The sequence below is a fragment of the Nipponia nippon genome, unplaced genomic scaffold (assembly GCF_047370975.1).
Source record: "Nipponia nippon isolate SJK-2023a ecotype South Korea unplaced genomic scaffold, ASM4737097v1 scaffold_5, whole genome shotgun sequence".
Classification (NCBI taxonomy): Eukaryota; Metazoa; Chordata; class Aves; order Pelecaniformes; family Threskiornithidae; genus Nipponia; species Nipponia nippon.
The window spans coordinates 98,730,596-98,744,915 of record NW_028262369.1 but is presented as its reverse complement, the minus strand read 5'-3'; the positions used below and the strand labels follow the sequence as shown (position 1 = coordinate 98,744,915).

The 14,320-nt window shown below is 44.7% G+C and overlaps 2 protein-coding genes across 6 annotated transcripts in view; one reads left to right on the top strand and one right to left on the bottom strand.

Moving 5' to 3' along the window:
- NEB (nebulin) overlaps nt 1-5,803 on the top strand; it is a 124,755-nt gene extending 118,952 nt beyond the window's left edge. For both annotated transcript variants that reach the window (XM_087731532.1, XM_087731531.1), the window contains 9 exons: nt 390-482; nt 774-866; nt 1,147-1,239; nt 1,783-1,890; nt 2,208-2,391; nt 2,872-2,964; nt 3,501-3,650; nt 3,950-4,059; nt 4,755-5,803. In XM_087731532.1, the coding sequence (XP_087587658.1) occupies nt 390-482; nt 774-866; nt 1,147-1,239; nt 1,783-1,890; nt 2,208-2,391; nt 2,872-2,964; nt 3,501-3,650; nt 3,950-4,059; nt 4,755-4,928 (1,098 nt within the window). In that variant the 3' untranslated portion in view covers nt 4,929-5,803. The remainder of the gene's footprint in view (nt 1-389; nt 483-773; nt 867-1,146; nt 1,240-1,782; nt 1,891-2,207; nt 2,392-2,871; nt 2,965-3,500; nt 3,651-3,949; nt 4,060-4,754) is intronic.
- Nucleotides 5,804-6,380: 577 nt separating this feature from the next.
- RIF1 (replication timing regulatory factor 1) overlaps nt 6,381-14,320 on the bottom strand; it is a 36,244-nt gene continuing 28,304 nt past the window's right edge. For 2 of the 4 annotated variants that reach the window (XM_087732695.1, XM_087732699.1), the window contains 7 exons: nt 11,211-14,003; nt 10,542-10,679; nt 10,193-10,270; nt 9,983-10,098; nt 9,137-9,290; nt 8,737-8,845; nt 6,381-7,573 (listed from right to left, as the gene is read on the bottom strand). In XM_087732695.1, the coding sequence (XP_087588821.1) occupies nt 7,353-7,573; nt 8,737-8,845; nt 9,137-9,290; nt 9,983-10,098; nt 10,193-10,270; nt 10,542-10,679; nt 11,211-14,003 (3,609 nt within the window). In that variant the 3' untranslated portion in view covers nt 6,381-7,352. The remainder of the gene's footprint in view (nt 7,574-8,736; nt 8,846-9,136; nt 9,291-9,982; nt 10,099-10,192; nt 10,271-10,541; nt 10,680-11,210; nt 14,004-14,320) is intronic. The other 2 variants (XM_087732697.1, XM_087732698.1) reach the window with 2 other exon arrangements.

Genomic DNA, 14,320 nt, shown 5'->3' with positions numbered 1-14,320 from the left:
TGCCCGGTGTCCATGTGGCGACAAAACTCCCTCCTCCCTCCCAAAAAGGTCACGAATGGCTTCAAATGCAGATGAAACGGCAGATAAAACACTTCTTAAGTAGATCTCTAGGGCCAGAGGCAGCTTCCCTGAGCCTCTGGAGCCATCGACATAGCTGTAGCTGGATAGAGCCCTTCTTTGCTAATCAAAAAAATAACAAGCTTTTCTTTTACAGTTTGTTTTTCTTACCCTTCCTTACAGCAGTAGATGTTTGGCTTTTGTGCAGTGCTGCATATCATAATCAGTCGTGACTTTTTTTGAAATTGGATAACCAAGTAATAATTTGTGTTCAAATCCTTTCGATTTCGGGGGGGTTTTAAGATACCGGATACATCTTCTGTATCCCACAGGTGTTGTACAAAGAAAACTTGGGGCGAGCGACCCCCACACCTATCACTCCAGAGATGGAGAGAGTCAAACGCAATCAAGAACAGATTAGCTCGGTATTGTCTGGAAGAAGTAAAGGGGATATGATAGATTTTTTTTTTTTTTAATAACTTAAGTCTGCCTGGTTTTATTTAACCCTCTAATTTTTTTCCTTCAAACTTCGAGTGTCATCTATTAAGTATTATAATTTTAAAAGACTTTTTGTCAATTAACTTTTTAATACTATTTTTCCCCTGACCTTTTTTTTTTTTTTCTCTTTCATAACGGATGGTGTTTACTCTAAACCCAGTAACCTTACAGTTTTTAATTTGTACACGTGTGACTTTGAGTTACTTTGTGATCTGTAGGTTGTATACAAAGAAGGCTTAGGGAAGGCGACCCCCACGCCGGTCACTCCGGAGATGGAGAGAGTCAAACGCAATCAAGAACACATTAGCTCGGTACTGAAAGAAGACAGACAACCACCTTATATTAAAAATAACCACTCTCAGCAAAAACTCCACTTCTAATTTAGCCTTATTTTCTCAGTTTTCCTTATTTTTGCCTATTTTTCCCTTCGATCTTTACCTTTTGCTCTAGCAAATAACTTTTTAGACGCTTTATTTCGCAAGATCTTTTCTACCCCTGCAGTGATGAGTACGCTTAAACAATAACACCATTTACAGAATGAGCGATGACTTACTCCCGTCTCAGTTGTGGACACCTTTTTGTACACTGCAGGTTTTGTACAAGGAACATCTGGCAAAAGGAACTCCCACACCAATGACTCCAGAGATGGAGAGAGCTAAACGCAATCAAGAAAACATCAGCTCGGTAGGTTCTAGTCAGCCAATAAATGCAAATACATTAAAAAGTAACATTTTGATCCCTGAAATCCTCACTGAAATTAACAGTGCAGGTGTTAACATAACGACCTAGCTACCTGGTTTGCAAGTATGAAGTAACCAACTGTTATCCCTCAACAAAGAAACCCTACAAACCCAGCAAAACCTGTAGTATTTCAATGACAAATACAGGTCTGATGATGCTGGTAACTTTGCCGAAGTCAGTCAGGTGCACCTCGAATATAGGAAAATATTACCTAGGGCATTATGGCTGCATGACCTCTGCCTGGTGTTACAAGGTTAAAAAAGGTCAGGATCTTTTAGTTAAGAAAAAGGATGTTTGGATCAAGTCCAGAGCTGTCCATGTCTCCTAGACTTATGAAAAAGGATTTTGCTTTGCATTCTAATGTTATTCACCAACACAGCTGCTTTTTCCCCCCCCCCTCTTTGCCAGGTTGCCTCAGTACAGCTCGTTCCTCGTGATGCAGAAGTAGTTTGTGCCCGTGCTCACTTCCCTTTTCTCATCTGGCAGGTTCTGTATTCAGATAGTTTCCGAAAACAAGTACAAGGCAAAGCTGCGTATGTACTGGATACACCTGAAATGCGGCGTGTACGAGAGACCCAGAAACATATCTCTACAGTAAGAGCATTTATAGATCTATTTTTAACTTGGCAAGTGATTGCAATAAAAACCTTTTTCCTGCGACGCTCCAGGATTGGCAGCTCAAGGACAGTGTACGTAGACCGAGTTTGGTTACCCAAATTCTTAAATGCTAAAGGCAAGAGTGACTGCAGGGAAGGCGGGTTTGGGATTAGGCTCTCCTTGTTCCTTGGATTGGAGAAAGCAAACGTCCAGCACAGCAGTGCACCTCTCTACCAGAAATTCACCTGAGGTAAGCAGGAATAAAAATTATCCATCTGAGCTGCAGAGAACGGACATTTTATTTTAAATTGCAGGTGAAATACCATGAAGATTTTGAGAAAAGCAAAGGTACTTTCACACCTGTAGTTACCGACCCCATTACAGAACGCGTGAAGAAGAACATGCAGGACTTCAGTGACATTAGCTACAGGGGCATTCAGCGGCGAGTAGTAGAAATGGAGCGGAAGCGCGTGGACCAGGATCAAGAGAATCTCACAGGTAAGCAGAACCTAGGTTTTGTAACGACTTACCTGGATGAATTGTTTTATTTAAGCTCAGCCACATCAATTCAAATTTAGCATTACTTGAAGAGGATGTTTTTATCAAAGTCCGTCTTGAAAATACTCTCTTACAGCAGCTGTAAATCACGTGTGGCCTGCTTCTCCCATTCTGCCCGAATTTTAATGTAATGCTAGACTTCCGTAGAATCACTTAGGTTGGAAAAGACCCTTACTGATATTTTTAACGTCACTTCTGTGCATATTAGAGAAATACTTTAGCTCACTTGATGTAGATATATTTATAGTAATAAAAAAGCCTAATCTGTGCTACAGATTTGAGAAACACAAATTCATGAAATACCGCTTGCCCTTTTCCAATACGCTTTTACTCCTATTCAGGACAGGCAGGTGCTGCCCAAGCTCTCTAAAAGTTGCTTGAGCTACAGCTTCTCCTCAGAAAATGCTGTTTCTCTTACAGGCCTTCGCGTGTGGCGCACTAATCCCGGGTCAGTCTTCGACTACGACCCAGCAGAAGACAACATTCAGTCCAGAAGCTTACATATGATCTCCGGTTTGTTCCACAGGCTCTTTGTGCAAAATAGTTCTATACTTGTGCAAATCCAGTCGGTAAAACTGACGGCTTGGGGATGCTAAAGCGCAGCTCGGCGCTCTACCTGTGCAACAACGCCAGCGTGGCCTTACGTGCTGACTTCAGACACTGCGTTAAAAATAACAGGGGTGTAACAGCTCTGCCTTTTTGAGCAGAACTTCAGCGCGGTGTCCACAGAACGTTTTTATCACAGACTGTGATTAATTCACACGCTTTTTTCCATTAATTTTGTAAAACGCAGTAACCAGTTCTGCTTAGCATGCCTGTGGCCTGTGTCAGTTTTCTACTCAGTATAAGCACAACTGCTGCAGGTTTGGTAACAATGGTAGAGCGCTTTGGGTGTTTGTACAGAATCTGTAAATATATGTGTGTGTATACATGTAAAGTGACCTATATACGTGTGTATATACATTATACATATCTACACGTGTATTTTTATGTGTGCATCTCCTTGCAAAACAAAGACATGAATTGGTTCCCACTGCTTTCTCCTGCAGTCCAAGCCCAGCGCCGCAGCCGGGAGCACTCCCGCTCTGCCAGTGCTTTGAGCCTCAGCGGTGGCGATGAAAAATCCGAACCCTCGGAGGGTGTGGATCAGCATTTGTCCTACTACAGCAACGGGGGCTTCTTCACCACAACCACAACAGGTAGGAGAACAAACACACCTTTTATTCACGTGTGAGGACAAACGGTGTCGAGAGCACTGGGCAGGGTAGTACCGACCATGGGCTCATGTTCAGCAATTCCTATTTCCAGGAAAAACACAGAAGTACACCTGCAAAATGTTGAGTTATGGACATAACCAACAGATGTAAAGTTGTAGTTCAGTAGGTAAAAGGCAGATGTGACCCACCAAATGACCGAAGCCACGATCTTTATTCAGAGCAGCTCTAACCCTATGGCCAATTCTGTAATAAACAACACAAAATATATTTTCCTTTTGCAGTGGGCTACAAACACGCTAAAACCGTAGAGTTACCACAACAACGGTCATCCTCAGTTGCCACCCAGCAAACAACAGTATCATCAGTTCCTTCTCACCCCTCTACTGCTGGTGTAAGTACCGTCGATCGGTTGCCTTAAGACGCACAGCCCCAAGCTTGCTGCGGGGGTTCCCGTCACTGCCTAGCAAAGGTGCAGAGCCCTGCAGGTCCCCCGGAGCTGATGGGGCGTCCTCCATCCCGCTCCCAGGTGATGTTAGTCCAGGACCAAGTGGGTAACCTGCCTACCCCCGGGCTGAAGCTCAGAGCCCGGGGAAGGCGTGACAGATGGACTGAAGGGGGACAGACCCTCACCTGCTCTTGAAAACACTTCTTTTGAGATTGAGGCTGAGGGTAGATCGATGACAATGGGTACAGCACCACCTCCCCGCTGGGAGGCAACCCCCTGAAGTTACAGCTGGAGCTGCCTAGAGCTGGTACTGCTCAAATACACTCTGAAAAGGTTTGGCTCAGCTTCAGCGTCATTAAAACGCCCAGGCTCTAACCCAAGGTGCTGTGGTACTTAGGTAGCTCAGGTACTTAGTTATTGAGAGGAAATGTTTTGTGACCTGAAGCCAGGAGAGTTAGGAGACCAGGCAGACGCTGCCATCAGTTGTACTTTGAGCGTACTGAAACGAGTCAAAACATTGCTTGCCCTGAGCCTGCTCTTACACCGTGATTCTCACCAACAGCCACAGCTGGCGGTGCTGACAGCAGGGGTATAAATCTCTCTCATTTTCTTGTCCCCCCCCACCTTCTTAAAACTGACAGAAGACCTACCGGGCCATGTATGACTACGTGGCAGCTGATGCTGATGAGGTTTCCTTCAAAGACGGCGACACAATTGTGAACGTACAAGCAATTGATGAAGGCTGGATGTACGGGACTGTCCAGAGGACCGGCAAGACTGGCATGCTGCCAGCCAACTACGTAGAAGCTGTCTAAACCAAACCACGTCTTGCCATAAAGCGTATCTGCATGGCAGGGACATGCCGGCACTTCTCAGAACGTAAGCCTTCGGTATGTGCCTTGTCTTCCATGTCGATAGTGCCTTATGAACCAGGGTCATTAAAAAAAAAAAAAAAAAAAAGAAAAAAAGAAAAAAGTAACTGCAGAGCAAAATACTCGTGAAACATCCTTGCAAAACATGAAACGCGCTCATGAGAACTGTATTTCTTCCTATTTAAAAAAAAATTTTTTTAAACATTGCCTGGCCTTTCAGACATTTCAACCTCGCGTACCTTCACAGCGTAGCCGTGCTAGAACTGCAAGCCAGTTCAGCGCCTCCGAAATTCTGTACCCGCACTTGGTACTTCCGACTACCACATATTACTTTATTCATTCTTCCATACAGAGAGTATTTTTGTGGGCTGTTCTAAAATGTCTGACTGTATTCACTTCTTTTCCATATAAGCAACATTTAAGCTTAGTATCTCAAACCACTGTTTAGCTAGGGGTGCAGGGAAACGAACCCACAACCAGAAGGCTCTCCTGCTTGCTGAGCTCTGATACACGTGTTTTTCATGCAACTGTTCTGGGGTCAAAAGCTGTTATTACTTGTAAATTAGTGACGAAATAAAGCTAATGTTTCTGCAGTATGCTTGATGTATTCACTCCTGCTGAAGAGCAGGAATCAGTCTCACGCCGAAGTGGCTCTGTCAGAAGCTGTATTGGGAAAGGGGAAGGCCCCGGGTGGTGATGAGGAGGCAGCAGCCACAAGAGACGTCACACTGAGAATGAAGGGGACAGATCATCTCATACCTGACCATGGTGGGGATTTGCTTCCTCTACTGAAGCATCTGGTACCAGCCAGTCTCCAAGAAGGAAGGAAGGAAGGAAGGAAGAAATCGCTGTGTACTGTGTCCGAGAGACTAAAGATTAAAAACAAGCTAAGAGTAGGAGGAGGTGCAGCATTAACTCTGAGGGCCTTTGTTGAGCAGGCACTCAGCCAGCTTGAAAGGGAGGCATCCTCCCTCAAAGCGGGGTTCAGGAGTGCCAGCGCTGAGGGCTGTGAAAGATATCAACAGCCTTTCAAGCTGCGTGAGGAACACCCTCAGCTGTACAGGTCACTGGATACAAGAGGCGAATAAACCTAAGGAGGCAGATTTGGCACCAAACATTTTCAAGAAAGCAAGAAAACCTCCAGACAACTCGCCATCGCTGGCGCTATTCCCAGTGAGGCTCCACAAGCCCTCTTTGTCCTGTTCACTTTCTTCACAAGATGCAGGAACAGGGCAAAGGGCATTTAGAGTCCTGCTGACAAGACTCCACCGCATCCCCGAGGGCCGGCCCCTACCTTCGTGTCCCTCCCAACCCTGCGAATCGAAAGCACCGCTGAGGGAGGGCTGCACAGGTGTGAAGGGGAAAACAAAACAAAACGAAGGCCCAAACCACAGCGATGTTAACAAGTTTGGGAACTATGTCCTGGTTTATTTGCCCATGTGTAAGTTCTAAAACCACCTGCAGCAATTCCTTTCTGTAAGTGTCCGTTTTGAGAGCTACAGTACAATATATACACATTCCATTTCCAGAGTAAAACCTGAGAATTCTCTCTGAAGGTCTCCGAGAAGCAGCAATGCATTCCATGCAATTAAAACTCAAAATCATAAATTATTAACCACCATTTGCCGTCATAAGTCTGTACATAATATACAAAGAGCTCTTGCCAAATCCATTCATTTCCCCACAGAAAAAAAGTCTTCTCCACAGAAGGAGGAGAACTGCTGCAAACAAAGCACAGGGGAACAGGCCTGAGAAGTTTTGCAAAGTCTTTCGCCCGGAAGGGTACGTTGCGTCATCAGCTTCTTAGTGTGATTCTTACAAAAATACATGCAAAAATAGATGTCATCCAGTTGTCAAGCACCAGGCTCCTGCACTGCTGCTGCTGTAAGGAATTAAGCACAGCTTAGCTCGGTGTAAGACAGTGCTGAGAAGAGAGCCGCTGCCTGTCAGAGATCCTAGCAAACGGGCAGTGGATGAGCAGAGCTGCGAGACCGCTCTCTTACCAAATAATAAGAGTTTGCAGCAGTAAGAACACTTTGGATTTGCAAAAATAATTTAACTACTCTGTTGGTTTGGTTTCACAGTCTTTGCTATTGCACAACTTTACCAAGTTTTCTTTCACTGCCTGAAAGAAGTATGCATAGCAATACAATACAAATACCTCTAGTAGGGAATAAGCAATCCCACAAATTAAAAACAAAAAACTCCCAAGAAAAAAGCCAACCATGATACACTTTGCTCATACAGGTGTTAAAAATCTTCTATGGTACAAAATGCACAGTTTAAGGAATAATTCACCAGTAAGAAAAGCTGGGTTTTGGGAAAACTGTTGTAACAAAATCTTCCTTACTTAGAAACTACAAGCAACTAATCAGAGCTTTCATGGGGTGGCGATTTCCAGCGGGACTGCAGGTTTTTCATGATACAGTTTGTCATGCCAACAAGTTTTTCTTGCATCTCGAAAAGCTGGCTCCCCGAATAGCCGTGAAGATCTTCGGAGGTCAGCTGGGCAGCAAGTGCGTCAATCTGGCTCAGAAGATCTGCTGCGGGCTGGTCGTTTGTATTCAAGACAACTGGTTCAATCAAATCTGAAAAGGAAGGAAAGGGAGGGCAGCGCAGGCTGTGTGCTTGGGTTTAAAGCTAAGCAGAATTGCGTTGTAGGGAATGTTACGGCTTCTTCTGTACCAAATAACGTATTCAAGCAGCCTACAAGGTACTTGTTCCACACAGTACGAGAGCTTCTGATGAAGGCACCCTCAGAACCCCATGCCACCCCTCTTTCTGATGACTTTCATTATATTTGATCATGATTGTACAACTAAGGACAAATGGAAGTATTCGATCACATTCGGATACTGCCAGTGTCCTTCGAGACGTGTTATCCCAAAGTCCAACTTTTACACTGGACAGCTGAGGAGAAGTTACTCCCGAGTTCCTCCTCCTCCAGTTAACCGATCGCTTCAAGTGCCTTGTGGGAAGAAGACATGGATTCCCCTGTCTGAGCTATCAGGCCAAACTCCCCAAACGCACAGGAGAGTTCAAATAAAAATCTAGGCACCCAAATCCAAAATGGGTACCCAGGGAATCGTCCCCCTCCTGTCCCAGCCCCCTCCGGACGAGGCACTGCTTAACTATCTCTGCTTCATCTTCTTCCGGTGCGCCCCAGAACCACGGCGGTTACTGCGGTGCTGAACAGCCGAGACGGTCTGGGCTGGGATTCAGAACATGAAGTGCTTAGAGCCCCGCCTAATTTGTCCTTCGCATGTTTACGCAAGCTCCTTCAGGGAAAACCAGCAGCTTTCCCTCAAAACAGGCAACAAGTTTTCAAAAGCCACTGCAACAGGGCTTCATAAAGCGGCTACCTCAAACACCCACCTCAGGTGCCAGCGTTAGCTAGCAACCCGCGCTCTCGCAAAAAAATCAAAACAAACCCAAAACACCCAACACAAACCCAACCCAAAACACCCAACACAAACCCAACCCAAAACACCCAACACAAACCCAACCCAAAACACCCAACACAAACCCAACCCAAAACACCCAACACAAACCCAACCCAAAACACCCAACACAAACCCAACCCAAAACACCCAACACAAACCCAACCCAAAACACCCAACACAAACCCAACCCAAAACACCCAACACAAACCACCAACCCAAAAAACCTCAAGCGTTCCCCTTAGGAGAGAATGAAAGCAGCAAAACCGCAGAAACCTCCAGATCCTAAGCAAGAAGCCAGCACTCGGTACCTGTTGCAAGTTTTTCTTCATCTACAGAAAGTGATTTCTCCTCCACATTATTTCCGGGCTTCTCTGCATCTTCAAGCACCGCTATTTCCTCAAATCCTCGAGATTTTACCTGAAGATTTTTTAGGAGAGAACAAGAGATGCATTTTCAGAGGAAAAAAAAAATAATAAAGATTACATGGTGGGTCATGTTTTAACCTCATAATAAATACAATCACAATTCCTGTTAATCCTATTGTAACCAAGTCAGCTGTACCTTGAATTCCCACGTTACTTTGACAGGTAAGGATTACATTTTAAAGTGCTATTTCTAATGGGGAAAACCCCCCATTATTCCTTATGACGGATATTAGCAGTTCATTAGGCTAATATTGGATTTTAGTGTACTAAAATTAAGCTTTACCTGTTGTTCGTGATATCCTTTAAGAGCTTTTTTAACATTGGAAACTTTCGGAGAGCGGATGGGAAGAGTTTTGATTTCTGATGCTGTCAAAGTACTCAGATCACCAACTGTCTTAATGTTCTTGGCTCGAATGAGCTGCCCCAAGCCTCTGGCGCTGAAGCAGGGGAGAAAGAAAAACGGTTTATTGTACTAGAATTCACGTCCTTTCTGCCTGGCACGGTGGAGCAGAAAGGAATCTTACATGAACGCCAGTCACATGCATGTAAGTGAAGGAAAAACAAATGCAAGTGACAGTCTTCCGTCTGCAGAAGCACACCTTTTTGCGGTTTATCCGACATCCACCAGAGAACGGCGTTCTAAAGCCCACTGCTGCATAATACAAGTGGAAGGAAAAGCAGCCGAGTACCCTAGAAGAGGCCAATCTGAGCAGGTCCCACCGCACGTCGGCGGTCCGGCATGACAAGTTATCAAAATTCAGATCGGGAACCAAGCTAGCTGCGCGCCCGGCCTTTCTACATTTGACAATTCCACTTTGCCTTCAATACACAGAAAGTGCCAACTGCTTTGGCACAGATCATTAAGATCAATCTGCTCTGCCATGTAAAATGGAGAAAGCTCCCTGTGTTCCTGGGTGCGAGCTTTTCATAGTCTTACAGAAAAGACGACTTGAATAATTCCAAAATAGTTAAGTCTCGCCCACCAAACCAACCTCCTTCCTTTTAAAAATATTTGGCAAAAGATGTCTCTTAAGTCATCACATTTTGCATCAGAAAATTTGGTTTTGTAGGTTCAGTAAGAATTCCATTTCTATTAAAGCGTAATCTTCAAAAGCAACAATCCACTTACCATATGTTTGATGTAATCTGAGGTAAAATAACATCAACCGGCGCTTTGCAGCCAGCCAGGGCAGGATACACACACTCTGTAGGGCAAGGCAGCGACTCCTTAGCCATTTCTGTGATCTTGAATAACACAGAAAAATTATTAAATTAACTATTACACAACTGAATACAGGAAAAAAAATAGAAGAGAAACATGAACCAAAGCACTTCTTACTAAACACTTCTTTGAGCTCTTAAATTTATGGTTACGAGATCCTGGGGACAGAAATCCTTTGGTTGGAGTGGTAATATGCTGGATAGAAAGAGAGGAAAAAATATCTCTCAGGATTGTAGGAATTCAGTTAAGGCTAAGATTCTAGCTACCTAGATCTCAGAGTGCATTTGTCTTCAGAGAGTAACAGAACGAGTCAGGCTCAACCCGTTACAGCTATTTCTTACACTTGCAGAGTCTCTGCTCTTACAACTGTTTGCAAGCGACTACGAACATACACTAAAGCAACGTTACCTACGATAAATGAGAAACGTGACTACTTATGACATACAGAATATACGTAACAATTTACCTTAGCCTGAATATTAGATAAAATTTTAAGACTTCGGGAAGATGGTGAAGAATGGGATCTAATAACAGGACTTCTCCTGTCTATGTCATCTGCCAGTCCTTCTTGATAGATTGGATTTGCAAAAGAGACTCGACGAATCTGTTTTTAGAGAGAAGTAGTTTTTACAGTATGAACTTAAACCACCACACGCTGGTGAAGCAAGTCTGAGGAGACAAAATAGCTCAGTTCGAAATAAAGTCATTAAAGTCCTTGAATGACACGGACGATGTTTCACCCAAGGCCAGAAACTGTGGCTTCCTTATTGCTAAAGGAAACATGACATGCGTTTTGTAAAAAGCCACTCGAAATCCAGGGGTAAGACCCCGACTACGTGCACAGTGGTTCTGCAGTAAACATTTGCTGCGCTGCGACCCAGGCAGCAGATTCGACTTGGGCCCTCTGCTTCGCAAAGCAAACTCCCCACCCCGAGGCCCCGTCACGCAACCCCGCCAGTGCTTGTACGTTACAAAAAGAAATCTGTAAGTCTTCAGCCTAAGATCACTTACAAGGAATAAAAAATAGTCAATAATTCAACGTATTTGGAACTCACTACACTGCAGACACTATGGCACGTCCCAGTTACAAACTGAAAGACTTGTGAGTATCACCGAATGAATTGCATCGCAATACCTTATTAGCAGGTGACAGGGAATCGTCATCTTGACTTCTTTTTATGCCTCTCTTTAAAATACTGGTGGATGGAGAAGCTGAAGGAGACCACATGCAGCGCGCCTGCATACCGTTAGGGCTTTCGTTAACCAACACTAAAGAATTGTCATCTTCTGGCTTTTGAGGCGAATCCACGCTGTTAGTTTCCACTGCATCTTCTTTGTCTAAGGCCATGTTTTCAGGCACTGTAATTTCAGTTTCCACCAATTCCTCCTTCATCTCTTTATCTTGAGTAACGCAAGCTTCTGCTACAGCATGCTCAGCTTCTTTATCATCCCGATTGCTTTCTAGCTCGTTCATCTCTTTTGTCTCAGGTTCACTAGCAACAATCAGTGCCTCGGGCACCCCCTCCAGCTGTCCATTCGGACCGATTTCTTCCTCTTCTGCAGCTGCTGGCTCTTCGCTGCGGTCCCCTGCAGCCAGGCAGCCGTCATAAGGCTCAGCTGAAGCGCGCTCAGGCGGACACTCTTCAGTTCGGTCACTCTGATCAGCAGGTTCTTCTGTTTCTGCTACCGAGTCATTAATTTCAACCACTATACACTCTGGATTATCCAGATCATCCTCCACCACCACGCTGCTTCCTTGCAGATGATCTTCAGCTGTTCTCTCTCTTTCCAAGTTGACTGCACTGGATTCCTTCGGAGGATGCACGGGAGTGCTCATTGCGCAAGGCGCCATGGACAAGCTCTCGTCAAAGTGTGAATTACCAGACATCTCCGGTGTCTTTACAGACATCTGAACTGGGGTGGTCCGCGGCTCGTTCAGTTCATGAGCGCTCTCATTTTTCGCTTCAGTGAATGACATTACTTGCTGCTTTGACCTTTTACCACAGCAATCACAGTTCTTTAGTCTTTTCAGCCTTTTGCTTCTTTTGTGCTGACACTCGGGTATTTGCAAAGAGGATAGATCACCACCTGAAGCATTTGCTCCTGGTACATATTCAGGCAGAGCAGTCGAACAAGAGTCTTCCATGTTTGTTTGCTTCTCAACGCGTTTATTCTCCTCTGTCACTTTCAAATCTTGATCAGACGCACACGGGCTGGTGAATGATTCCATCAACGCATTGCGCTTGTTTTGTTCCACATTTGCGTTCTGTGCATCAGCTGAATTCTCCGAGCCGGCAGATCCCACAGCCTGGCTAGCATCTGTAGGGCTTACGTGGTTTTTCAGGTCACACGGTTCAGATGTCAATGCAGTATCCGTGCTGGCTTCACCACTTAGTTCACCTTTATTTGTTTCCAACAGAGTCTTCGCTTCGTTTCCTTGGAAAGACACCTCATGGCTACGGCTTCCTGACTGTAGATCTTTCTTTTTACCTTCAAGAGAATCACTTCTATTTTTCACTTTTGCAGATCTTTTCTTCCTTGTGCTTTCTTCCTTGGTCTCAGAGCCACCAGCCTCTGAATTTTCTATGCTGGAAAGCAACCCTTGCGAAGCTCTTCTCGTGTGGTATCGTGGGCGGTCAGTCTTCTTCTGACCTACAGTACTCGAGCTACAGTCTTGACCTTCTGCATCAGTCTTCAAGTTATCTTCTGACCTCCTAGCACTTTTGTTCACTTCCTCATCGAGGCCCCTTGAAGCAGGAGACTCCTTTGAGCTTACGTCCTCTGCGGCAGCTCTCTCAGGTAGGCTGCTTTCTTTTTTACTTGTATTTTCTGTAGCTTTCCCAGAAACTGCTTTCTGCTTTTGGGATACGTCATCTTTAGTCTGCAGCACCTTCTTTTGCCCAGATTTTTCGTCTTCTTTACGTCTCTCTCTCTTTTGGTGGCCATCTTCCTTATCTTGGCTACCTGCCGTACTTTCTGCCGTTTCTGACCGTCGTCTCGAAGAACGTCTTAGTATTTTCTGATGAGAAGACACATGTGGCACCTGACTATCATCGCCTGTTACCTGGTCAGATGACACGGTCGTCTCTGGGGGTGTATTTTCTTTAGAATCCATATCTAATGCCTGAACCCTTTCCATTTCTGCCATCGCATCTTCAATTTTTTTAATTTCTACGTCCGTAGAATGCAGAGCCTGGGACTGAGCAAGGAGAATATGTTCCACGTCTTCCATTGTAGAAGACAGTTCCGGACTATCTTCCATACTGTTGGAAGCAAAAGACTCCTGTGCGCTTTTCTCATGTTCTGACCTCATTAACAACTTGGCCTGCTTCTCTCCCTGGTGCTCCATTTTACTCTGCCTGCGAGTTAGCCTTCGTATTGCAGTAAGTATTTGTTCAGACTCAGATTTTGAAGGCTTTTTTTTTTCTTCTCCAGATTTTTCTGGCTTAGCACCAGTCTTGCATACATTTGTATTTTCCTGTTTACCTGCCACAGACGCACTTCCAGACATCTCCGATAAACCGTTCAATGCTGAAAGGCTAAAGGGTCTGTTCTCTGAACTGCTGAACTTCTCCAAAGTAATAAAAGACTGCCGTCGGCTCGCAGGCTGCGGTGTGCCAGAAATTATGTCACTTGAAGTTGAACTGTTGCTGACATTTGAAGTGTTTTCATTCCCTGCTAAGGCCTCCTTTGGAGCGGCTTCCCCAGGACTTTTCTCTAACCCCTCTCCAGCTGACGGCTCCTCCAGACCCAGTTCAGCTGTCGCCCTTTTTGACTCTCCCTCGCTGTTTGAAGTTGAGCTCTCCTCCATGGCAGCAGCAGATGACTTTTTCACACAGGCAGCATTCTCAAGAGGTCCATCCGATTTGCAGTCTTCTGTGATTTCGTCCGAGTTGCTGGTGCATCCTTCACTCTTTGCATTTTCTTCCTGTCCCAAAAATATGAACGGCAAAGTATTGTGGTTTTGCTATCAATATCATATAAAAAAACAGCTCTGGTGGAATAGAAAACAACGCACCCACAAGGTTTTGCAAACTACCCTTCCTTCAAATTATTTTATTATCTGTCCTTCAGTAGTTATAAAAGACCAAAATTCTTTTTTTTAAAGCCATTTAATCTCAAAACACAAAGAACTGCAAAAACGTTTTATTTAAGTTTTGTAAGAGACATCAACAAACCTACTACTAAAACCGTTCTTATGAAGAATCTGCGGTATTTTACCTGCCGTCTGTTCGACACTACAGC